Source organism: Rutilus rutilus (genome assembly GCF_951802725.1).
Source record: "Rutilus rutilus genome assembly, chromosome: 12".
NCBI classification, from domain to species: domain Eukaryota; kingdom Metazoa; phylum Chordata; class Actinopteri; order Cypriniformes; family Leuciscidae; genus Rutilus; species Rutilus rutilus.
The window spans coordinates 13,202,687-13,229,460 of record NC_140217.1 but is presented as its reverse complement, the minus strand read 5'-3'; the positions used below and the strand labels follow the sequence as shown (position 1 = coordinate 13,229,460).

General features: G+C 42.2%; 1 protein-coding gene across 3 annotated transcripts; it reads left to right on the top strand.

The window, feature by feature from the left end:
• The first annotated feature begins 295 nt into the window (after positions 1–295).
• Positions 296–24,265, top strand: cacng1a (calcium channel, voltage-dependent, gamma subunit 1a). 3 transcript variants are annotated; one of them, XM_084426265.1, is made up of 5 exons: positions 296–680; positions 11,212–11,286; positions 11,856–11,993; positions 12,162–12,402; positions 24,193–24,265. In XM_084426265.1, exons 1-4 carry the CDS (start codon positions 446–448, stop codon positions 12,392–12,394), a joined length of 681 nt encoding a protein of 226 aa, XP_084282391.1. In that variant the 5' UTR covers positions 296–445; the 3' UTR covers positions 12,395–12,402; positions 24,193–24,265. The 3 variants fall into 3 exon arrangements, with proteins under 3 accessions (XP_084282391.1, XP_084282390.1, XP_084282389.1); XM_084426264.1 differs by having other exon boundaries at positions 23,341–24,264; XM_084426263.1 differs by lacking the exon at positions 24,193–24,265 and adding an exon at positions 12,650–14,600.
• Positions 24,266–26,774: the final 2,509 nt, after the last annotated feature.

Sequence of the window (26,774 nt, the reverse complement as noted above, 5' to 3'; positions counted from 1 at the left end):
AACAGTTTATAACAACTAACAATATAACTCACGTTATATTCAATCCCACTTACACCTATGTTTAATTCTGCTTGTCATGATATAGACACGCCCTAGTTATCACAGATGGTTATCTGATATGTCAACAGCCAGACATTAGACTCACAGCACACATTTATAGAAGCCCAACGTATCCCCCACATACCTCTTGTGAGACAAGCCAGTTTGGTCATCAACTTTCCTGATGAGCCTCAACAGCTGCGACTTGAGTCTGTCCTCAGCATAAATACTAGGGCACTGCCATTTAGCCTCTTTTATCCATGCACAAGCACAGTTCTGCACTGAGCCTTTAAGAATCAAGTCTCTGTTATACACTGTCCAGATATTCAGTGATTACTTCACTGAAATAATTCTTCTCGTGTCATTTTTCATTTTATTTGTCTATTAGCGTTGGATACCGGACAAAATGAAGAAGGAAACCAAGACAAAAATCTTGTTTTTTGTAATATTGGTGGGCTCAGTGTCCATGTTTACAGCGGTGGTGACAGACCACTGGGCTGTGTTGAGTCCTCGAGTGGAGAACGTAAACACAACATGTGAGGCAGCCCACTTCGGCCTTTGGAGACTCTGTAAGAAATACATCTATATTGAGGATGAAGAATTTGTTGGTAAAAGCTGTGGACCTATCAGCTTACCGGGGGGTAAGTGACAAAGTGAGAAATGTTGATCAGATAAACAGGCCTTTCTGAATCTCTGGCTCAATATCCTATAAAGTCTCTGCATAATGATCGTTTAATAGTTTTATTTCATTTTTCTTTGTATTCACTAAATGATGTGAAAATTGATAAATATTTATTTTTAAAGTATGGAAGCTAGTGAAAGTAAATATCGATGGTTTAAAATCAACACGTCTTCGGAGGTTAAATGTTGGAGAGCATGTCTTAACATAGACTCAAAATGTGTTTTACTCCTGAACATAGTATATGTGCAGGATTTAAGGTGAATTGCTTCAAGCTGAATTTTCCATCATCAAAACTCAGTCACAGTTAAGTACTGAAATCTGTCTCTAATTAGATCAGGCAATTAGTTATTTTTTAAACTATCTGGTTATTTTATTTGCTACATATAGTCCCTACCCCCAGATCTGTAAAGTATTAAATAGATTTTTTTTTATTTTACAACTTTTATTTTAGTTTTGTAACCAAAGCAGTATATAAATATGAATATAAAATAATGTACGATTATTTATTTATGTGTTTATTTATTTTATAAAATGAATGTAATGTTTTTTTTTTTATTATAAAATAATGTATGAAAAGGCACAGATATCCATTTCCCTAGCATATGGAAAGTCCTTTACACATTAGACATGGACAGTTGGGTACAATGGGGCTAAAGGCACACCTTAAGAACATTGTGCTTTTCACTACTCCCATAGTGTATGATTGCAAAAAAAAATATGTATGTTTTTATTGACAATTTATGGAGCAACTGATTTTGCAAAATAAATCATAAAAGTGGTTTGGCCTTTTACCCCACACACGTGGTTCAAAACAGTCACTTTATCAAAGTTTGTACTATTTTCTGTTTATTTTGATAGATAAAATAATTCCTTTTTGTTCATTAAATATACTATCATTAAATTATGTTCATTTTAAAAATACAGAAACAATTTTATTATTATTTTTTAAGTAAAGATTCTGCAAGTATTGAATGAGATCCCATAACAAAATAATATAGCTTTACAGTCGTAATAAATAAATAAATAGGATATTTTATTATATGATATGATTAATATCATATTTTTAAATATGATTGTAACGAGGTTAAATGGTGTGGGAAGAAGGAGGCGGTAACCGGCGAACATTCAAACACAATTTAATGATACAAATACAAAGCGAAAGTAAAAGACAGCAGCCCCACACGGATGACTGCTGTCACAATAAAACAAAACAAAACACAACACAAGTTCAGGCCTGTCCTCTCTCGATCGTAAGTTATGACTATAACTATGGATCTATGAGACCGAACGATGACCGTCACCACGGTCTTACCTTGAATGACGCCATTCCTCCGCCTATCCTCGAGACCTAATATCAACAATGTCAGGTGACTGACCTTAGGGGTTGGCTATATAACATCCAGGTGAACCAACCACTTCCTCTTGCCTGGAACGCCCAGCTCGTCCCGAGTGACAAGGGATGGTGACGGTCATCGTTCGGTCTCATAGATCCATAGTTATAGTCATAACTTACGATCTATTTCGACCTCACTCAGACCGTCACCACGGTCTTACCTTGGATGACTTATACCACCAGGGTCACGAGGGACTAGTATATTTTCCCTCCCCTGTTTACTTAGCGACAGATAAAACAGCAGACCCCAAAGAATTTGGATTTGCAACATTAATTCTATAAAATCTCGTAAACGTGCATGGGCTGCTCCAAGAGGCTGCAGCACAGATGTCTGAGAGCGCTACCCCCTTCAGTGCTGCCCAGGAAGTTGCCATGCTCCTGGTAGAGTGAGCAACCAGATCACCAGGGATAGGTAGATTTTGGTTGACATAAGCTTGTGAAATTGTATCCACTATCCAATGAGATAATCGTTGCTTAGACACAGGTTTGCCTGCACACTTCTTGTCAAAACATACAAATAGTTGTGTGTGTGACTGTCGTAATTGATGAGTACGCTCAATATATGTGTGCAATGCTCTAATAGGGCATAGAGAAAAATGATCCAGCTCTTCACCTGAACAAAGGGGATCTGGATGGAAAGCATCAAGCTCAATTACCTGATTTATTGTGCTAGGTTTAAGGACCTTGGGTAGGAATGATGGGTTTGGCCAGAGAAAAACCCCTGTTTTTTCTGCCTTCCATCTCAAGCAGTCTTCACTGACTGATAAAGAGTGCAATTCACCAACTCTCTTAGCTGAACATATCGCCAGTAGGAATACTGTTTTCCATGTCAAGAACTTGAGATCTGCTTGCTCCAAAGGTTCAAAAGGTGCTTTGGCTAGTGAGTGTAAGACAATAGAAAGGTCCCAAGCAGGTGATCTCATAATTTTCCCTGGTCGCAAACGTTTTGCACCTTTGAGAAATTGAGACACCAAAGGGTGTTTGCCAATATTTGCACCATCCACTAACACATGGAAGTGTGAGATGGCTGCAATGTAGACTTTTATGGTATTAACTGATTTCTCAGAATCCATCAATGTTTGAAGAAAACGAAGAACCAAACTGGTGTCACACTTGGCCGGATCTAGTTGTTGGTCTTGACACCATGCTGAGAATATTCGCCACTTGCTAGAGTAGTTACTCCACGTAGATGGTGCCTTAGAACTATTTATTGTCCTTAATACAGCTTCATCCAAATCTTCAGAGAGGGACTGAGCAAGGGCCATACCCATAGTTGAAGGGTCTCTGGACTTGGGTGCCAGATTTGTCCCTCCGCTTGAGAGAGGAGATCTGCTCTCCTCGGTAACTGCCAAGGGTAACCTTGGACCAAACGTACAAGGGTTGGAAACCAATGCTTCTTTGGCCATCTCGGGGTCACAAGTAAAACCTTGTGACGGCCCAAAGCTACCCTGTTGAGCACAAGGTGGATCAAAGGTAGAGGAGGAAAAGCGTACAACAATTCTTCCGGCCATTCTTGAGATAGTGCATCGATCCCCAAGGGGCCTCCCTGGCTGTTCAGAGAATACCATAGATCGCAATGAGTTGTCTCTGTGGTCGCAAACAAATCGACCTTTGCCATACCGAAATGCCTCCATATTAATTTCACCACGTCGGGATGGAGACGCCACTCTCCCGGGAGAGGCCCAGTTCGAGACAGTAGGTCTGCTGCTCTGTTTGCTACTCCCGGTATGTATACTGCTCTGAGTGATGAGAGCTTCGGAAATGCCCAAGAAAGTAGTTCCTTTGTCACCTGGAGACACCGCACTGATCTGGTGCCACCCTGGTGATTGATGTGGTACACTGCAGACATGTTGTCCGTTCTCACCAAAACATGTTTGTTCTGCAACAACGGGAGAAAAGCCCTCAGGGAGAGATGGACTGCCCTGAGTTCCAGCACGTTGATGTGCTCTGTGGTCCAGGGGAATTTCCAGTGTCCCCTGATGGACCTGCCTTCCCAAACTGCTCCCCACCCTGTTAGAGAGGCATCTGTCGTTATCACAGACCGCCTCGCTGGGATGTTGCCTAGAGGAACCCCTTGTGATGGTAATGTCTTCCAAGGGTGTAACATTTGGATACACCTTCGTGTAACCTTTATCTTTACATGTCTGTGAAATTTGGGATGTAAGTGAAAGTTGTTCAACCAACGCTGTAGTGGACGGGCTCTGAGAAGGCCGAGTGGGACCACAGTTGCTGCTGCTGCAATCATGCCCAACAATCGCTGAAATTGAATTAATTTCATTCTCTTGTTCAGACGGAATGACTGAGTAAGATTGACCAACTGTACCACTCTCTGGGGTGATAGAGTTGCAGTCATCAGTTGGGAATCTAGCGAAATTCCCACAAACACTGTCTGCTGTCTGGGACTTAGATTGCTCTTTTCCCAGTTCACTTTGAACCCGAGAGACTGTACATGTTGAAGCACCATTTCTGTGTCCTTCGTGACTTGACTGCGAGAAGGAGCACAAATTAGCCAGTCGTCCAGGTATGATAGAATCTTCAGACCTGCACACTGAAGAGGACGAAGGGCTGCTGAAACCACCCTGGTGAAGACCCTTGGAGACAGAGACAGGCCAAATGGAAGGACCCTGAACTGATAAACCCGATCTTGGAAGGCAAAGCGAAGAAACGGGCAGTGATCCTGACAGATGGGTATGTGGAAATAGGCATCCTTTAAATCTATGGAAGTGAACCATTCTCCCAGTTCTATGGATTCCAGAATTTGTGTTGTAGTCAGCATTTTGAAGGGCAACACTTTTATGAATTTGTTCAGCTTTCGTAAGTCCAGAATGGGTCGAAGTCCCCCGTCCTTCTTTGGCACTAGGAAATACTTCGAATAGAACCCAGTGAGCTGTTTGCTGGTGCTTATCTGTACAATCGCTTTTTTTTGAAGTAAAACTGTGATCTCGTTGGCCAAAATTTGTGCCTGGACTGGGTCTCTGACTATGGTCATATGAACCCCTGAAAAAGTAGGAGGGCGCCGCCGGAACTGTATCCTGTATCCTGTTTTGATGGTGTCTAGAACCCAAGGATCTGATGTTACCTTCTCCCAACTGTCCAGGCACAGTTGGGAGCATTCTCCGACGACTCCGAGACTGCTATGCCTGGCCTCCCCGGGGTTTGAAACCCCTGGAAGTACGCCTCTTAAGTGGTCCTCCCCTGACTGGATTATGAGCCTGGTCGGTTTGGGGAGCCTGGTAAAAAGGTCTGGTTCCTCGATCATGGAACTGGTAACCCCTAGATCGTCCTCTGCCATACCCCCAAGTTTCTGAACGAGGAAAGTGTGGGGGCTGAAAAGAATGAGTAGCCCTATGGCCATATTTGGTAGGGCCACCAAATGTTTGCTGAACTGACTCCCTTCTGCGTCTTGCCTGATCAGCAGTATCCAGTAAAGCCTGTGAATCAGTATGAAATATCCGACCTGGAACCACTGGCATATTAGTCAGATCCTTCCTAATAGCGTCAGGTAAAGATGTCTGAGCCAACCAGATTTGTCTTCTAGCTAAAATTGCCGAAGACATAGATGCCCCTATGTCCCTGGTAAGCTGTGAGTGTGTGATGAGTGCTGTGTCGATCAAATTCATCACATCACGATCTTCTTTATTAACGACTTTTCTTAAAGCAGCCAAAACTATTGCTAAAGCATTTCCTGAACGGGCTGCCCGAGTAGCTGCGTTATATGCTTGGCTCATTATCCGGTCTGTCTTTTGGCACTCCTTACCGGGACAGCGAGGATTGTCAGTAACCTTATCAGGTCCCAAAGCGGTTAAAGCTGCGATTTCTCGCTCCACTGATGGCATGTTCCCCATACCACTCTCAGGAGGGTAATCCAACTTAACAAACCGTCTACAACCTGCATTAAACTGGGGTGCAGCTTTTGGATTATTCCAGGCTTTCCTCAGCATCTGGGAATAATCCTCAGCTACAGGAATTGACACAGTAGGCTGTGCAGGGGAAATACTTGCCCATACACCTTGTGTGGGGGCTGGAGCTGTAGCTTCTCCCTGAGCATCAAGACCCAGGATCCTTGCTGCACTTAAAATGCGTGAAAGAACGTCAGAATGCAGGCTTCCTTCTGAAACCTCAGACCTGGATTCATCTTCCTCGTTTTCATCTGCATTCTCCTCACTACCATAAAGGGAGTTATTTGCATGCAGTGACACGGCATCCGTATAATCATCCCTCTTTTCCTGACGTGATGTCAACTCATCTCCAGGAGAGGGCGCAGCCCGGAGTGCAGATGGCTGTGTGCTTACTGAAGAATTACGTGTTTCAAGCTTACCAGCTAAGTCACGTAATGCTGCCAAGATTTGCAACTGAGTGTCATCCTTGGGCTCTTGAACTACCGTGACCCTCTCCCGTTTATCCGGAGGCATGTCAGAACCTGAAGACCTGATGGAATCATCAGGCTTCTTGCGTTTATGAGAGGAACTACTGGGAATAATTTCTTTATTACCACCAGTTAGAAGTTTTGCTCTTTGCACTCTTTCCTGCAAAGATAGCTCTATTGCAGCTGCACAGGGATTTTCGATATCGTCTAATACATGTTGCATACCCAAACAAGAGGGGCATTCGCGATGCCCATCTCTTGGGTGTATGCTAGTTTGGCAAAAACGACATTTTGAGTGACTCATGACAACAAGCCAGAGGTCAAATCACTCATATAATAATGGTCTATAAAAAAGGAAAATTAACAAAAGATTAACTGTAATGAATCACAGTATTTAACTAATTCTTTGAAGTTGAACTGCAAGATTCCCAAACAACTCAGCATTTAGTTAAAAAAAAAAAAAAAAAAAAAACAATAATGCCATAAACAAATAGATTGTGACGAATCACAGACCATTAATCAAATCAAACACTTCCTTAATCTGTAATTCTGAAGAAATATCTGCCTGGTATTAGTTAAATACAATTAACCAGGTACAATTAATATAAAGATTGTGACGAATCACTCTTCATATTCATCTTTCAAAATAAGTCTGCGAACAGAACCACTTGAAAATCATATTAGAAAATTATCCATCATTCTACGTGCGCACACGCAGTAAATGGAAAAAACTCTCGTCTGCTGCGAACAGCTGACCTGAGAACAATCAATAAATACCTGTAAACAAACAGAAAAAAATTAAGAAATACTCACCGACGTGCGTTCCAACGACGCGTCGAGATATGTAAATGAGGAGAAAAAAAGACTGCAATCCTGCAGGGACGTGAAGCACCTGCACGAAAACGGATTGAAACAAATCTCTCCTGTAATCAAAACAATGCGCTCTACCGCGTCGGTCTCAGATGAGGCGAGAAAGGCAAGAGGAAGTGGTTGGTTCACCTGGATGTTATATAGCCAACCCCTAAGGTCAGTCACCTGACATTGTTGATATTAGGTCTCGAGGATAGGCGGAGGAATGGCGTCATTCAAGGTAAGACCGTGGTGACGGTCTGAGTGAGGTCGAAATAGATCTCCACTGTCGTCGCTCCCCCTTTATGCTTCCGCTCCTCCGTGAGAGATACCAGACCGGTGCGTCGCCAGGTGTCGCTCATCAATCACGCCACCGGCCTCGTGCCGCTCTCTCACGGCCCTCGGCCTCGTCCTGCTCGCCACAATGATGGTTTCATTATAACTTTGATATTTGATATTTACCATTTGATTCTAACCATGTCATGTCAACAAATGGAAAAGTCAGCCAGCTATTTTGTTATCATGTTAATTATTGTGCCTTTCGCCCCAACAGCAGGGGCGCCTTTTTGCGAATTTTTAGCGATTCACATTTGCTACTTAAATCTACAAAAATTTAAAGAATGTTAAATATTATATCAATTTAGCACAGAATCAACTTTGCCCTGCTGCCCACAATCGCATCAAGGGTTTTCACAGGCATCTTGAAAAGCGGATGTTTAGGAAAGTCCTGCGGCATGTTTTTGTGCCATCTAGTGGTTTAGAGGAGAATAAAATCAAATGCGCCTTTTACCCCCGGTGCGCCTTTAACCCTGTTGTACTGTTTAAAAAACACCTTAAATAATTCGATAATTGAGTTTGTTAAAAAAAAAAGTCTTCCTAGAGAGTTCCTAGCTGTAATCTAGGCAAAGGGTGACTACTTTGAAGATGCCAAAATATAGATTATAGCAATTTAGATATAGAAATATAGAGGATACAATTTCTTTATTTAACAATTGTCATTTCAATCCCATAACTCCATGTGTTATATTAATTTTATTTTATTTTAATGACTTTACTATTCTGTAGAAAATAGTATATAATAGTAGAAACTAGCAATAATAAATAATGATTAGGCATATCCAAACCTTTGACTGAGTGTATATTGTTCACAAAAATTGGTGTAGTACAAATAGAAGGGAAAAAGAGACATGCCATCCTCCAGTCACACATTTCACTTGACACACTTGACACCAGCCTAAATTTCAAGCAATATTTGGCGACTAATCATTTTAATCGAAAGGTATGAATAATTGTGTCTAAACTCCCTTCCTCCTTCCAAATGCGTATCCACTGTAATAATAAAACCAAGAGATAATCAGAGGTTTTCAGAATGTCTTTGAAGAGAGAGTCCTATATCCATCTATCCCTTAGTCAGGCCCATTGCTTGTCTGCAAATCTACTGGGAATTCCCTGTCTGTGGAACTTGTTTTAGGTGCTATGACAGCTCTTGCATGGAGATCACTGCTAAGCACAATGACAGGATGTACCTAACAGGTGTGGACTATTTGTGTCTTTGAACATGAAAGACAAGGAGTGACAATGCCATGCCCTATAGCTATAATACCATAACATATTTTAACAAAATAAAAATAACGCTGCCTTTTTTTGGGACCCTATCCCTAAAGCCCACCTCTACACCTACTCCTAACTCTAACCCTAATCATATTCACCTGCTGATTTGTAAAAGTGTCCTCAAAGGTCCATGTTCACAATATGAGCTGCATGCAGTCGATATGTCAGCTTGTTCAATCAACATGAGGACACCACATCCAATTTCAATTAGGCCCAATTAAGCCTATTACCAGTTAGGCACTTTATTTGAACTTTTCTTAAATTTGACTTAATATAAATGCTTCTCCGAGCTGAGATGTGATGGGAAAAGGAAGAAAGTATGAGAAAGGTCGATTCGAACTTGCGTCGGTCATGTAAAAAGCTTTGTCCACTATCTTTACTCTTTCACCGTTACAAGACAGGTTTGTTTTGCGATTTAATGTAATTTAATTTATTTTATTCAGCCTCTCTGAGCTGATATGCAACGGGGAAAGGGAGAAACAAAGAGATTGGACTAAGGTGGATCTGAACATGTTTCAGTCTTGTCAAAATCTATATTCACTATCCTTACTGTTCACTGCTTCAGTTTCTTTTTCAATTTTGTTGTCTCAACCAGAAAATGGTGGGTGGATGTAGTGCAAATATCTTTTGCCAACAAGGCTAATTTGTGTAAATAGACATTCTGAAAAATAATTTTGACCCCAAACTCTGCTTGATTTCAAATCCGTTTAAGACATGTTTCCAAATGATAAAAAATTGGTCAAACAGAAAGTCTATAAAATGAGGTTGAATTTAACCAATTGATTGTTTTTAACACATGACAAAACATACCCAGCTGTGTGAGTACGTGTGTGACTGGTAAAATCTATAATTAGGTTGTGTAAATAGTCAGCTGTCCCAAGATGGGAGACACTCTTAATTTAAGAGTGGTACAATTCCATTTCTGTGACTGACGGTCACATCTGAGAGAACGGTATACCTATTGAACCTCAAATAATACCCCTCAAAATAATATCATTAAAATTATTAAAACTTCTGGTAACAGTCACATGTTTTTGAGAACATATCAATATTTGGTGTCACTAACAACAGACAGGTGGATTTGACTTAAAATTACAGAATTACTTTGGAAACATACAATCACATCTGCTGTATGACATGGCATTATACAGTCCATTACTTTTAACATAGATCCATGACAGTTTCAGGGAGCATGTAATGAATATTAGGAATGAGACTGCAACATTGTAGTATCACATTTGTTCTGTCATATTAAAAAACTATAGACATAAATTATCTTGGACATTTATGCTTCTGAGAGGCAGTTTTTAGCCTCTCAACTTCATTGCCAGAGATTGCATGAATACAAGTTACATGATTCATTTAATACTGCTTGTATATTTGGCACTCAATGAAAGGGTAGCTCTACATGCAACTCAGACCCATAGCAATATAGTTGTGAAACCAGACCTCATCAGTCATTTCTGTAAATTAAACAATGCAATTCCAGGTAAACAACACCAGGTTGCAATATTTCCCCCCTTTTTCAAATAGTGATTGAATACATTAGGCAGAAGCTAATATTGCTATATGCTTTGATTCGACAGTCTTTGTCATTCTAGCAGCCTCATGAAGCCAACTCTGAGTCGTTTACAGTTGTCAAAATAACTCAACATATATTTAGCTGCTCGTGAAAAAAAAAAAAAAAAACCTTTGCAGTTGACACTTAAGGCAACAGGCAACTCACAAGAATTATTGTGAGGGTATGAATAAACTCAGTCTTAGCCTATAATACACATATGTGACCCTGGATCACAAAACCAGTCACAAGTCGCACAGGTATATTTGTGGCAATAGCCAACAATACATTGTATGGGTCAAAGTTATCACTTTTACTTTTATGCCAAAAATCATTAGGATATTAAGTAAAGATCATGTTCCATGAAGATATTTTAGATAACTTATCTTTTAGATAAGATAGATAACTTTTAAAAGCGATTTTCTCAATGTTTCGATTTTTTTGCACCCTCAGATTCCAGATTTTCAATAGTTGTATCTCGGCCAAATATTGTCCTATCCTAACAAACCATACATCAATGGAAAGCTTATTTATTCAGCTTTAGAGTGATGTATACATCTCAATTTCAAAAAATGGATCCATGTGACTGGTTTTGTGGTCCAAGGTCACATATCATCAATAGCCAGCGAAAGGAAAATACATTTCCCCTTGAACATTCTTACATTCAAATGTATAATTTAAATAAATAAAAATTTTTTTTTTTTTTTTCTCAGAAATCAACTGTTCTTACTTCAGACACTTCACACCAGGGGAAGATTCTGAAATCTTTGAAGTTAAAACTCAGAGAGGTAAGTTCATAGTCAAATCAATCACTGTAAAAAAAAAAAATACATCCCCAAGTCAAAGTTTTCTAGTGACTGGTCACATCTAAATTTTTCAATTAGTCTGACGTATTATTTCTCATTGAGCCAGTGTTAACAGACTATTGCAACAAGAATTGCACTTGGGCCAATTAAAAAATTTAGATGTGACCAGTCACTAGAAAATTTTGACTTGGAGAGGTTAGAATTTTTTACAGTGATTCAAGCCTGGACTGACTTTACACTGTATTGGTTGGAGAATGCTTTTGTGCACCATTATTTTCTTCTGCGGCATGTACTGGAAGGGTGAAGCAGTGGAAGGAACATATAATGAAGGATGAAATAAGAAAGAATCACAGTGGAAGAATCATAGTGGACAGTTACCCTGTTTTTGGAGGAAATACAAGAGTGTGCAGAGTATAGAAACTTTTTATAGAGGCATCTAGGGAAATAGTTCTGAAGCATGAGTCATATATTTGAAAGTCATTGTCATTGACATTTGATTCACTGTCATACTTTAAAATAGACATGGTGCTCTTTCTGATTTCTCTACTCAGAATACAACATCTCAGCAGCAGCCATAGCCCTCTTCAGTCTGCTCTTCATGATTCTGGGCACATTGTGTGTGTTGGGTTCCCTCAGAAAGGGAAAGGACTATCTGTACAAGCCTGCTGGCATGTTCTTTGCTTTTGCTGGTAAGATGGAACATCTAATCACAGCTTCATTTGCCTTACCTGAAACAAAACTATAGACAGACAGCCAGATAGATAAACATTCATTTTCTAGATTCCACAACTTTTTTACATTCGTGGAAAAGCTATAGAGAAATCTTTAATAATATGTTTTCATATTTTTGTACTCAGGTCTGTGTGCCATCATCTCAGTAGAGGTAATGCGGCAGTCAGTCAAAAGGATGATAGAAAGCGAGGAAACTATCTGGATCGAGTATTACTATTCTTGGTCTTTTGCTTGTGCGTGCACGGGTTTTGTCCTGCTTCTCCTCAGTGGAATTGGTCTACTGCTCGTCTCCATGCCACAGATACCAAGAAATCCATGGGAAACCTGCACGGACGCTGAGCCTGATATAGAGCAATAACGCAGAAGGTAACCCCCCCCCCCCCCCCCCCCCCCGCAAACTGGCACTGAACAATATAGGTGTGTAAGACCAAAATCATGCCAGCAAGTAGCTTAGCTTTTCAATCTTTATAGTATTCATTTCTATATACGTAACATTTCAACACCATAATGTGTAAAATCTTTAAATGTAATATGAAGAGTGCAGCTGTCTTTATGAAACTGGAATTTTTGTGTAACAATTCTGTACATAAACTTTCCCTGTATGTCTGTTTAGGACACTGGAATGGTTTAAATGGAGAAGGGTTGGAGAACAATTGTGATTGCAAGGGCTGAAGTGTTTATTAACACCTGGCTAACATATTCGAAAGATGATGTATTTGGAAAGCTCATCTGCACTAATTTGCAGATGGGGAGTATTAAGAAAATAATAAATCTCAATATTCAGTGGTGTGTAATGCCACAAAATTTTGCTCCAGCATTATTCACATCCTGTAAATGGGTTTAGTATGTTTTTTTTTCCTTTGTTTTTTTTTCAGATGTGTGAATGCTGCTTTAGTTCCCTTTCGAAAGGGAACTCTACACTACGTCAGAATGACGCTATGGGGAACGCCTCAGGCGTGACAGGTGTCTGAAATCAAATATCAACTCACAGCAATCATGCTGACCGGCGACAGCCCGTGAATCATTTGCGTGAATGATTAACGTGCAACCTGCAAGTATAAAAGGGCGCTTTACAAACATGACAACATCCTTTTCGTCTTCAGGGACTGTTTTTGTCTGTAATTAAACGTCTGCTTACTGCAAAGATGAAACGCACATCTAAGGCAAGTCCTGAGAAGACTTATGTGAAATGTGTTGACCCGTGCCCAAGATATTTGTCGCCGGGTGACACTCACGAGATGTGTGTGTACTGTCTGGGTGAAGAGCACGCACGGGATGTTCTCGAGGGAGCATCCTGTGCAAACTGTGAGTGTTTTCCTATGAGAACGCTCCGCTCTCGTCTGGCTCTCTTCTCAAGGGGAGAGAGTTCAGCATCTGGTCCTCGCGGATCGGGTCCCGCTCTTGCCGAGGCAGAGCGGCGACGCGCTTCATGGGGCTCCCAGATGGAGCTCGCTGACAGTCTCGAGAGGGTTGTTCACCTCTCGGACGAGTCATCGGCTGACGAGAGTGAGCTGCAGGTGGATGACGGAGAAGATTCTCCTACTGATACTGCAGCGAGTGCTCTTCAGGCTGGGCAAGAGATGGCTGAGGAGGATGAATCAGATCCTCAACCTCGTCAGCCATCCTGCCCCATGTACGCTGAGTTGGTGGAAGTTATGTCGCTCGCGGCCGGTTAGACGATCGATTTCTCCCTGAACATAGACCACCAGCTCAACGGAGCCTCCCATTCCTTCCGGATCTTCATTCTGAGATCGAGAGGGCATGGGAGAAACCATACTCGGCCCGTATTCATCGACATCAGCGGGGTAATTTCGCTGATGTTGAGGGGATCGGGGAGTATGGTTATGTGTCGATGCCGCCCATTGACGAGACGAGACGTTTGCGAACTATCTCGTATCTGGGCGGGCGTCGACACTAAAAGCTCCGACTCTGCCATCCAAGCCTCTTAAAGTCACGGCTCGCTTGAATGGCAGAGCGTACATGGCAGCAGGTCAGGCTGGTGCTGCCCTTCACACCATGGCAGTGCTCCAAGCCTACCAAGCTGATCTGCTGCGGGATCTCGACCAGGGGACGGGGCTGTCCCCTGAGGCGGTCGCTGAGTTGCGCCGGACCACAGATTTGTCTCTCCGGGCCACTAAACAGACTGCTGCCGCGATCGGCCGGTCGATGGCGGCGATGGTGGCCACGGAGAGGCATCTGTGGCTCAACTTGGCTGATATCGGGGAGAAGGAAAAGGCCCTTCTCCTTGATTCACCAGTTTCGCCCACTAAACTTTTCGGCACCTCCGTTGAGGCGGTGGTTGGAAAGTTTAGGGAGGCGAAGGCGCGCTCAGCCGCATTTAAAACTTGTATACCGCTGAGATCCGGGCCCCGGCCCAGGCAGGCGGGAGGACCTGGTCCGTCTTGGTCCGAGGACCATAGACAGGGCCAGAGGTCTAGTGTTGCCTCTCGTGCGCCCCCTCCAGGGAGGAGTAGGACACAGAGAAGGCGAGCCTCCCGCAAGAAGAGGGACTTAAGGGAGGTCATTCAGCGCAAGCGGAGCAGCGCTCAGCGGAAGTAAGGGTATGACCTCCCTGGAGGGCTTTTTCTACCGGCCCTCTCCCTCTTCTTTACTCCCCAGGCGTTTGCGTTACACCAGTCCTGGGGTTGGGCCTATGATGAGAACTATGTTCTGATGGCCCGCCGTAGCAACTGGTTGATGTGAGTGCCTCTTTTAGGCATGTAAAAGTGGTGGACCCCAGGTTCGTTGAGACCTTTCTGGTGAAGTCTTCACTCCGCACGCCGCAGGTGAACTTTTTTGGTTTTTGGAGAATTTGTGTGTATAACTAACACTTATTTGTATCTCTCTACAGAAGCCTTGTTCCCTGTATAGACCTAGGGGTCATTCTTAGAATAAAAAGGTAAAGTATGGAGACTTCAGGGCCCTGAAGCCTCCCCAGTTGGTGGCTGGAACGATCTAACGAGAAGCTCAAGGAAAATTGGCTTCCGTTTTGAGTATGTGATGGCCTTCCTGTCATAACATTTTTTATGCGTGGTGGGCCACCGCTCATTTCTTTTTAGCCGCAGGGCTGATTAGCCACCCTGGGGTAGAGTAGTTGGTCTTCCAAAAAAAAAAAAAAAAAAAAGAACTTTTTTGCTTTAGGTTTAGACTGACGCTGGCGCTTCAGATAGATCTTATGTCTTACCTATTGGTTTGTGACATTGGTATCCTGAGTACTTCGCTCCCCTGAGCTCTGTAAGGTGTCAGTAGGTGAGTGTTTTTCAGCCTCTCAATTAAGTAGGCTGTGGCTCCTCCGAGCTCTCAGGTAGATCTATGCTTGTAGGTCGGCCCTAACCCGGGCCGCCTCTGTAGCTGGCCTAGGCTAGGTTTGGGATGTTGGAGGCGTTCTGCTAAGTATAGCTGCCACATTCATTATGTGTTAGGCTTCCTCCCCTAGATTTCAGCCTCCTCCCTTAAATGGGAGTTGTTGGCCAAGGCCCGCCCCTTTCACTGCATTCAGGGGTGGTAGAGTAATGCAGGGTGGTAGTTGATGTATGATCCTTCAGGCAGGGTTAGGCTGTCTTTCGCTCTGCGATGTGATAGTTTGCCAGACCCTGCCGAACAGAGCTACTTGGATTAGGCCTCTAGAGCTGGCTCCACTCAGCCCGTTGAGCTGAACCACTCGAACGAGGGGTGAAGGTTGGTTGGCTTGCAAGCAAGCCCCGCTTCCCCAGGCTGGGCACAGGACAAATCCCTGTTACCCTTTGGAGCCACTTGCAGGCCCGCTCCCTGTCTAACATTTCAGGGGCATATGGTGTTACTCCCCCACTAAACGCGGGGTAGTTTTGAGTAATCCATTCTCAGCTCTGTGTTATCTACCTCACACCACGATGGCTCCGGTTGAGCAGGGAGTTCTAACTACATTTCATTCCGGTTTTTGAACTCCGCTCCCTTGAAGCCAGAGCATTGCCATGAGCTGACGCCCATGCATTTAGTAGGTAGGCCCTTAAAATGGGGCCTCCACTAGGCAGAGTGGCGTATGTTGTACTCCCCTGCTATGAGGGTTTTTGCTTTGTGCTGAGTACACTGCCTTTGGCGATGTGGTTAGGTACCAGGATGCTGTAAGCGCTGTAGTAACAGTTTTTCTGCCTTGAAGGCTGCACAGTTAGGTAGTAGGCCCCAGCAGGCCTCCTTGACCGGGTAGCCCCTAAGATAGGGCTCCTAGGCCAGCTCACCTTCGTTGGTTGGCCCTGGTAGTTCGGGCAGAAGATTCACTACCGAGTAGTAGGTCTTAACAGGCCTCCTCGGAGGTGGGTCACAACATTGTGGAGCATACACTAGGTCAAAACTTTAGGAAAGTTTTTTATTAGTATGGTTCCAGCAGTGTTCATTAAAGTAGCAGAAAGACTCGCTATCAGCTAGTAGGCTCGACCGGGCCTCCCTGTTAGGCGAGTCCCCAGCAGCAGTACACATCCAGCTGATTAGACCGTTTCAGGAAGTAGGCCTCTTCAGGCCTCCCTGAAGATGGGCTCCCACATTTTTTTGTGGGGATCAGGTAGTAGGCTTTACTAGGCCTCCCTGAGGGCTGAATCCCTCATACTGTGGTACTAAGTGGCCCTGAGGTTGAACTATCAGGTAGTAGGCCTCACAAGGCCTCCCTGAAGGCAAAGCCCCATAGACAGTCACTGGACTGCCAGTCTGGCCCACTGTCAGCTGTGGTCTTCAGGTAGTAGGCCTCTCCAGGCCTCCCTGAAAGTAAGCTCCTTCATGTCATGGTTCTCTGGTAGTAGGCCTCACCAGGCTTCCCTGGAGTTGAGTTCCATCATACTTTGAGTTTCCACTTAATGTGGTTTTTCTTGAGCTCCCACGTTCTGTGGTTATCAGATAGTAGGCTTCACCAGGCCTCTCTGAAGGAGAGCTCCCACATACTGTGGTTGTCAGGTAGTAGGCCTCTCCAGGCCTCTCTGAAAGTGAGCTTCCACGTTCTGTGGTTATCAGATAGTAGGCTTCATCAGGCCTCTCTGAAGGTGAGCTCCCACATACTGTGGTTGTCAGGTAGTAGGCCTCTCCAGGCCTCTCTGAAAGTGAGCTTCCACGTTCTGTGGTTATCAGATAGTAGGCTTCACCAAGCCTCTCTGAAGGTGAGCTCCCACATATTGTGGTTGTCAGGTAGTAGGCCTCTCCAGGCCTCTCTGTAAGTGAACTCCCATGCACTGTGGTTATCAGGTAGTAGGCCTCACTAGGCCTCCCTTAAGTTGAGCTCCCACGTTTTGTGGTTGTCATGTAGCAGGCCTCTCTAGGCCTCTTTGTAAGTGAACTCCCATGCACTGTGGTTATCAGGTAGTAGGCCTCACTAGGCCTCCCTGAAGTCGAGCTCCCACATACTGTGGTTGTCATGTAGTAGGCCCTACCAGGCCTCCCTGGAGGGTTAGCTCCCACTTACTGTGCGTTTCCACTTAGCATGGTCTTTAAGGTAGTAGGCCTCTTCAGGCCTCCCTGAAAGTGAGCTCTCACGTTTTGTGGTTATCAGATAGTAGGCTTCACCAGGCCTCTCTGAAGGTGAGCTCCCACGTACTGTGGTTGTCAGGTAGTAGGCCTCCCCAGGCCTCTCTGAAAGCGAGCTCCCACGTTCTGTGGCTATCAGATAGTAGGCTTCACCAGGCCTCTCTGAAAGTGAGCTCCCACATACTGTGGTTGTCAGGTAGTAGGCCTCTCCAGGTCTCCCTGAGTAGTTTCACAGTGGTGCTGGGTTTTTGTAAGCTAGTGGCCGCTTACTCTCAGTTTAGCAGACCTTATCAGGCAGCTAGCGAAGGTGAGCTTGCGCCCTGGCTCGACTCAAGTTTTTATTCTCTGCTACGGGTTCCCTCCTGGAACCTCTTTTTCCTGCTACAGCCTGGTTGCCTACCAGGTAGATCTAATGCTCCTCCCCTCACTGAGGGTCAGTATGAGTATGTGGTCTCCTGAGTCTGGTCAGTCGGTCGTAGGCCTCTCTTGAGGCCTCCCAGTTAGATCAGCCCTTAGGCCCTCACAGGCCTCCTCAGTGTTTTGAAACACAAACACTGAGTTGATCCGTGGATTGAGTAGAGAAACTCCCCTCGCTGGCAAGGGTTGTAAAGCACTATGCTGAGTCATACTCTCCAGGATATCCCGTCTCTGAGATCCGGTCCGAGTGGTTCACTGCCTGCTTCACAGTCCCTCGGGTTGGATGCCTTCCTAAAGGCAAGTGTCCAGAGGCTCTGTCTTCGGACAGACAGGAAGTGGCCAGACTGTAGTGTCTTATATAGTGACACCAGGTCAGGCCCGCCTGGTGGCGTTTCAGGCGGCACGTTCCCCTGAATAGTGACTGGCTGGGGTTCCTCTGGTTCCCTAGCCACATTCCCTAGAAGGGACCCCTTCTAAGAAGTTGAAGTTGTGGTCCTTGGCCCTTGAGCAGGCCCAGGTAGACCTTTCACTAAACTATGTTTACGGAGGTTTTCTGTGGTGTCATTTAGCTTGGGCTATGACCGTAGGGAGTGCTGTCACTGACAGCTCAGTGTGACCTGGGGGTGAGTGGTACTAGCGTTCATTTGAATTGCCGGTTCTGACAGTTGTCACTGCCTTTTGGCATGCACTCCCCTTAGCATGGTGGCGTTGGTATATCGTTCCCCATAGCGTCATTCTGACGTAGTGTAGAGTTCCCTTTCGAAAGGGAACGTCTCAGGTTACGACTGTAACCTATGTTCCCTGAGAACAGGGAACGAGACACTACGTCTTCCTGCCATGCCTCGGGGCCTGCCTGCAACAGTCCCTTCAGACGATAGGATGTTGTCATGTTTGTAAAGCGCCCTTTTATACTTGCAGGTTGCACGTTAATCATTCACGCAAATGATTCACGGGCTGTCGCCGGTCAGCATGATTGCTGTGAGTTGATATTTGATTTCAGACACCTGTCACGCCTGAGGCGTTCCCCATAGCGTCATTCTGACGTAGTGTCTCGTTCCCTGTTCTCAGGGAACATAGGTTACAGTCGTAACCTGAGACGTTTTGTGTAAATCTAATTTTAATAATAATTTTAACAGTAATTATCTTTTGCCTTGGGTACAGAGTTGCTCTCAACTGCCCTGAGCAGAATGTAAATGTTTGGTCTGCTGTGCTTACTGAATGATTGGCCAGACATTTTGGAATATTGTCAGATCTTGCAGGTGCAAAGAAAAATGGCATCAATTTCACCCTTATGTGAAGGAGTAAAATTACTCTTTTTGAGAGTTTTTGAGAGTCTTTTTGACAGCTTCCTGAAATGCACCCACAAATTGTGTTTACATGCTTGAAATAGATAGGTGTTTGGATAGATTTATGAGATTGTGTAATTTTTTTTTCAAATTTCTAATTTGCTCAGTATTTTTGCTGATTATAATATATATATATATATATATATATATATATATATATATATATAGGGAGAGAGAGAGAGAGAGAGAGAGAGAGAGAGAGAGAGAGAGAAATGCCCAGTATGATTAAAACATATATTAACATTAATTAATATATTAACTACAAATTTTAATTCACAAGGCTTTGTGAAATTAATTTAAATTTTACAGAACATTCTAATTTGCTCAGTGGGCTTAAAAGTCTTATTAGGTCTTATTATAAAGTTGGCTGCTGGATTTTGAATGTGGGGATCACTGTCACTGTCACAGTCACACTGCCTAAACAAACACCGTGGTGTAGGAGCCATTGCCTTGTGGGCAGCGCTCCAACATCTAGTAATACAGTAACCTTTTGGGTAACCCAAGTTCAAGTCACTGATTCCTGATCATGTTCCCCTCTCTCCTCTCCTCTCCACTTGCAAGTACGATGTCAGGCACTGTAATTTGCTCTGGCCCCCTTCCTGTTCGCAGGAGTGATGAGATAGTTAGTAGATTGTGTTCACTGAATCGCTGGCTGTCTGAGTGGTGTCCGTGTAATAATATAGAATTCATAGACAATTGGAAAAGTTTTTGGGGCAAACCTGACCTGTTGAAAAGAGATGGTATTCACCCCTCCTGGGATGGTGCTGCTCTTCTATCTAGTAATATGGCTCATAGTCTTAGAGCTCAAACATGACAAATTGGGCACCAGGTCAGGAAGCAGACAGACTGGCTAAACCAACCGTCTGCTAGCGGCCTCGCGTCACCCAGGTCAGATAAATCCCATCACATAGAGCCTCTTTCACCTAGCTATCATCATATAGAGACTGTGTCTGTTCCCCGATTTTGGAAATCCAAAAAATGTTTAAACCTATCTAAGGTTAAAAATTTAATTGATGTTCAACAAATAAAAAACAGCTATAATACAGATGAGCAAATGATAAAGCTTGGGTTGCTGAATATTCGATCGCTTACTTCAAAAGCACTCATTGTTAATGATATGATTTCAGATAATAACCTAGATGTGCTGTGTTTGACAGAAACCTGGCTAAAACCAAGCGATTACATTACTTTAAATGAGTCCACCCCGCAAGATTACTGTTATAAACATGAACCCCGTCTGAAACGCAAAGGGGGTGGTGTTGCTGTAATTTATAGTAATATTTTCAAAACCACTAAGAAATCAAGTTTCGAATATAATTCTTTTGAAGTGTTAGTGCTTAATGTAAAAATATATAGTAAAAATGATAAATCACGTTTGAGATGTGTGCTGGCTACTGTATACAGGCCACCAGGGCACCATACAGACTTTATCAAAGAATTTGCGGACTTTCTATCAGAGTTAGTATTGGCTGCAGATAAAGTACTAATTGTTGGTGATTTTAATATACACATCGATAATGAAAAAGATGCATTGGGTTTGGCATTTAAAGACATTGTAAACTCAATTGGAGTTAGACAACACGTGTCAGGACCTACTCATCGTCGTAATCATACTCTAGATCTAATATTATCACACGGAATAGATGTTGATGCCGTTGAAATTCTGCAGCAGAGCGATGACATCTCAGATCATTATCTAGTCTCGTGTAAATTACATTTAGCCAAGGCTGCAAAGCCGACTCCGTGTTACAAATATGTTAGACCTATCACTTCTGCTACTAAAGATTGCTTTATTAATAATCTTCCTGACCAGTTTCATCATCTCAGCATCTCAGATAGCTTAGAAAAACTTGATATTGCAACAGAAACTTTTAACTCTCTCTTTTCCAGCACTTTAGACACAGTTGCTCCTTTGCGCTTAAAGAAGATTAAAGAAAATAATCCAACGCTGTGGTACAACGAGCACACTCGGGCCCTTAAGAGAGCAGCCAGAAAAATGGAGCGCAACTGGAAGAAAACAAAATTAGAGGTATTTCGCATTTCATGGAAAGAGAGCTCGATTGCTTACAGAGAGGCTTTAAAAGCTGCTAGATCTGCTTATTTTTCAAACCTATTAGAAGAAAATAAACATAATCCTAGGTATTTATTTGAAACAGTGGCTAAACTAACGAAAAAGAAAGCTTCAAACACAGAAGTTTCCAAGCAGCACAGCAGTAATGACTTTATGAACTTCTTCACTTATAAGATTGATAATATCAGGGACAAAATTATAACTATGCAACCGTCTACTACAGTATCGCATCAGGCAGTGCATTGTAGTCTCCCTGAGGAAAAATTTGATTCATTCATTGCTATAGGAGAGGAAGAATTTACTAAACTCGTTAAATCATCTAAATCTACAACATGTATGTTAGACCCTATACCGACTAAGCTACTGAAAGAGATGCTTCCAGAGGTCATAGATCCTCTTCTTAATATCATTAATTCCTCTTTGTCTCTAGGATACGTACCAAAAAACTTTAAGCTGGCTTTGATTAAACCGCTTGTTAAAAAAATGCAACTTGATCCTTCAGAATTAGTCAATTACAGGCCGATCTCGAATCTACCCTTTCTGTCAAAGATACTAGAAAAGGCAGTATCTTCACAACTATGTTCCTTTCTAGAAAGAAATGATATCTGCGAGGATTTTCAGTCCGGATTTAGACCATACCATAGTACTGAGACTGCTCTCGTTAGACTAACAAATGATTTGCTCTTATCATCCGATCGTGGTTGTGTCTCTCTATTAGTGTTACTCGATCTTAGTGCTGCGTTTGACACCATTGACCACAACATTCTTTTAAATAGACTAGAAAACTATGTTGGCATTAGTGGAATTGCACTAGCATGGTTTAAATCATACTTATCTGACCGTTATCAGTTTGTAGCAGTAAATGAAGAGATGTCTTATCAATCACAAGTTCAGTATGGCGTACCACAGGGCTCAGTACTAGGACCGCTGCTGTTCACTCTGTACATGCTACCCTTAGGAGATATCATTAGGAAACATGGCATTAGCTTTCACTGTTATGCCGACGATACTCAGCTCTATATTTCTTCAAAACCTAACGAAACTTACCAATTCACTAAATTAACAGAATGCATAGCTGATATAAAAAACTGGATGACTCGTAATTTCCTACTTCTAAATTCTGAAAAAACAGAGATTCTAATTATTGGACAAAAAACTTCCTCACGTAATAACCTAGAATACTGTCTAACACTTGATGGCTGCTCTGTTAAGTCTTCGTCGTCGGTTAGGAACCTGGGTGTGCTCTTTGATACCAATCTTTCATTTGAAAGTCACGTGTCTAGTATCTGTAAAACCGCATTTTTCCATCTTAAAAATATATCTAAATTACGCCATATGCTCTCATTGACAAATGCGGAACAATTAGTCCATGCGTTCATGACCTCAAGGCTAGATTATTGTAATGCTCTACTGGGTGGTTGCCCTGCACGCTTAATAAACAAACTACAGCTGGTTCAAAACGCAGCAGCTCGAGTTCTTACCAGAACCAGGAAGTATGACCATATTAGCCCGGTTCTGTCAAAACTGCACTGGCTCCCTATTAAACATCGCATCAATTTTAAAATATTGCTGATTACTTACAAAGCACTAAATGGTTTAGCTCCGCAGTACTTGAGCGAGCTCTTAACGCATTATACTCCTTCACGTCTATTGCGATCTCAAAATTCCGGCCAGTTGATAATACCTAGAATATCTAAATCGACTGCTGGCGGTAGATCCTTTTCCTATTTAGCACCAAAACTCTGGAACAGTCTTCCTACCATTGTCCGGGAAGCAGACACACTCTGTCAGTTCAAATCTAGATTAAAGACACATCTCTTTGACATAGCGTTCACATAATACATTATAGACTTCTATAATTCAATATTAGGCTGCATAGATTAGGTCAGCTGGAACCGGGAACACTTCCCATAAATCCTGATGTACTTGTTACATCATGAGAAGAATGGCATCTACGCTAATTTTAGTGTCTTTGTTTATCCCAAGGTTTTCCCGCAGCCTGCCGGATCCAGGCCGTTTCCAGATCTGATGAAGGACCTTCGCCTGGACCCGATGTCAACGCAGTGCTGAAGGGCCAACTAGTCTCTCCCTATGGAGGATCCCTTTCCCACTCTACAGATAACGCGTCGTCGGGAAAACTCAATTTGCGTATCTACCCCGAATTGATAAAATAAAATAAAATTCTGAATCAAAACTATAAGGAAACACCAGTAATTTGTTTAGGTTTGGTTTGTAGGGAATTCCAAACCTGCACACATATATTCAAACGCACATAACTATAGAACCCGTTCTTAATGCGCATCTGAACGCCATCAGCGTTTCTCACAGGTTCGCTAAAGTCTGTGTAGAGAGAATGGTGTCGTCTTGGCGGCCCTAATTTAAAAACAAATGATTGTTGCGACGGAAGCGAATCAATCAAAACTAACTTTAGCTGGAAAATAACTTTATTAAAGAACCGCTATAAAGCCAAAACAATCTTACGTTATATTATACATTTATCTCTGTGAAGCTGCTTTGAGACAATCTACATTGTTAAAAGCGCTATATAAATGAAAATGACTTGACTTGACTTGACTCTCCTCTCCTCTCCTCTCCTCTCCTCTCCTCTCCTCTCCTCTCCTCTCCTCTCCTCTCCTCTCCCTTCATGTCATTTCTATAATAAAGACCAACAATATAATAATAATAATAATAATAATAATAATAAAAATAAAAATCTTGGTGTTTTTCTGTTGGTGGCAGTTAAAAGTCTTTAAAAGTCATTTACTAGGCAAATACTTAAAAATGCAATGTCACCGTGAATACTTTGTATTTATTCATTTTGATGTTGTTTGCATGCAGAACAAGAGGCCATGGATATTTGGATCGTGTTATGCTACCCAACAGAATTTATGTATTTCTGATATTACACCCATATGCCATGTATTTCTAATAAAAAGAATAGGCTAACTCCTGTGTTCATGCCAACATTTATTTTGCCTCTGTTATTGTGTGATTCATTAAAAAAATGACCTAAATGAGATTTAGAGTCACAACATTGATTTAATTTACACCATGCACCAGAGGTTTTGATATTCAGGTTTTCTAATTATTTTTTATATTTATATACCACTGTATGAATTTGATGTATGGAGGTGGATGGTGGAGGGACCTCCTACTGTTTGTTTGAAATGGGCCTCTGGTTATGAACGCGAGATCATTAATTCTCATGAGAGCTGCACAATGCACCACATCAGTTGTCTCAGCTGCAGATATATCTTTTCAAGGGTACTGCTGTTATATTTTTATGTAACACCTCAGGGAATTCATTGGATAGAGACATCAAGACTCTAGAGAAATAATTTCTGGGTTCCTTTTAAGCTTGCAGGATGCCAGCTGGACAATGCTGAAGTAGGTACAGAAGCAGACTGTACCTTTATCACAGGGGTGTCCAAACTCTGTCCTGGAGGGCCACTGTCATGCAGAGTTGAGCTCCAACTTGCCTCAACACACCTGCCTGGAAGTTTCTAGTATGCCTAGTAAGACCTTGATTAGCTGGTTCATGTGTGTTTAATTGGGGTTGGAGCTAAACATTGCAGGACAATGGCCGTCCAGGAGTAGGTTTCGACACTCCTACTTTAGAGCTTGAAGATTACCTCTATTGACAGAACCTACACACATTATCATTCCATTATAGCCTACAGACACAGCCATCATTTAATTTAAATTAAAATGTAATTATAATTTTAAAGTGGCAATTATCATTGGTTGTTGTTGTTAGGCTACAGTATAAGAACATCTTTAGCCATTTGTATTTCAAATTAGCTGCACAACATCCGGGAGAGATTCCCATGTTTAAACACAGTGCATGGATTATTAATGAGTGATAAGGATGCTAGGGATGTACAATACTGAGTTAGATTCCTTGCATATTTTTAAATAAATAGATTATGATCCACAAATCAATGTAAAGATATTCACAAAAAAATTATTAATAATACAAATTAAATGAAATCTACAACGTTATAAGGAGTCCAATTTATGTGCCTGTCTTGACACTATAAGGCAAGGCAAGGCAAGGCAAGGCAAGGCAAGTTTATTTATATTGCACATTTCATACACTATGGCAACTCAAAAAAGTGCTTTACAGAAAGGAATTAAAATAATCACAAAATGGAAGGAAAATTAAAGCAGTTTTTAGAAATTAAAAGAGATATATGATACAGTTATAAAATGAATTAAAAGTGTAAAAAGATGACACATAGATTCAGTATCATTTCTCATCTGGCTAAACACTGGTTTATCATATTTTTCACAACTCCCAGTTTTACTCTGAGATTTTCCCATGGTGATTAAACTGTGTCTGTGGTGTTATTTCGGCGCCTAAGAAATCTATTGGACGTCTCCGATGGACCCGATTTTCCCCTAAAATCGGACAGGAGGAGCTCTAGGACTCTAATTACACAGACTCACTACTCCACCACAGACCCAGGTCATCAGCATGGTTTCATCTCTCAAGTTCCCCAATTAAGTTATTTATGTTTGTCTCTTACCCAATTCTTTGTGCCGTTTGAGTTCAGTTTAGAATCAAAAGGAGGAATACAGTGCAATCAGTCAGACATAAAGTGGATACAGTTATAAAAAGAATTAAAAGAGTAATAAGATTATACATAAATAAACTTCTCATAAATATACTTCTCATCTGGCAAAAAACTGGTGTATCATATTTTGCACAGCTGCTTACTGTGAGATTTTCCCATGTGGATTGTTCTGTCACTGTGGTGTTCTTTCGCGCCTAAAAAATCTATTGGACGTCTCCAATAGACCCAATTTTTCCCTAAAATCGGACAGGAGGAGCTCTGGGACTGACTCACAGGGTAACCTCAGGTTCATTGCCTCATCAGTCCGCACCCCAAAAACCCATTTGTTCGGAAGCTCTAGGAATGGAATCGATCCAGTCTGCACCCCACAGAACCTCGAGTTTAATCACGTCAAACTCACTACTCCAACACTTTCATCACTCTTACCCAATTCTCAGTGCGATTTGAGTTCAGTTTAGAATAAAAAGGAAGATGCAAAATAAAATACAGTGTATATGTCATGGATGTCCATTCAGACTTATGGTATCCTATACTCACATCATAACCTTTCCCTCCTAAGTATGACCTGAACCATTTTAGGACTATCCCAGAAAGCCCGACCCAAAGGAGGTGGGGAGTGTGTCAAGAGCGCAGTATATACAGTATGTTTTTAAATCCACAAAGGTGATTCACATATGTACAGGAAGGAAGTGATTAACAATTGCACAGAAAGTCACATTTGTAAAACATTTGTAATTTTCATCTTGCAAATTTCATTTTATTTATTATTATTTATTTGTGAATTTCATAATTTTTTGTGAATCTCATATAACAAACTGTAAAATAGTGCATTTGTTTAATTTT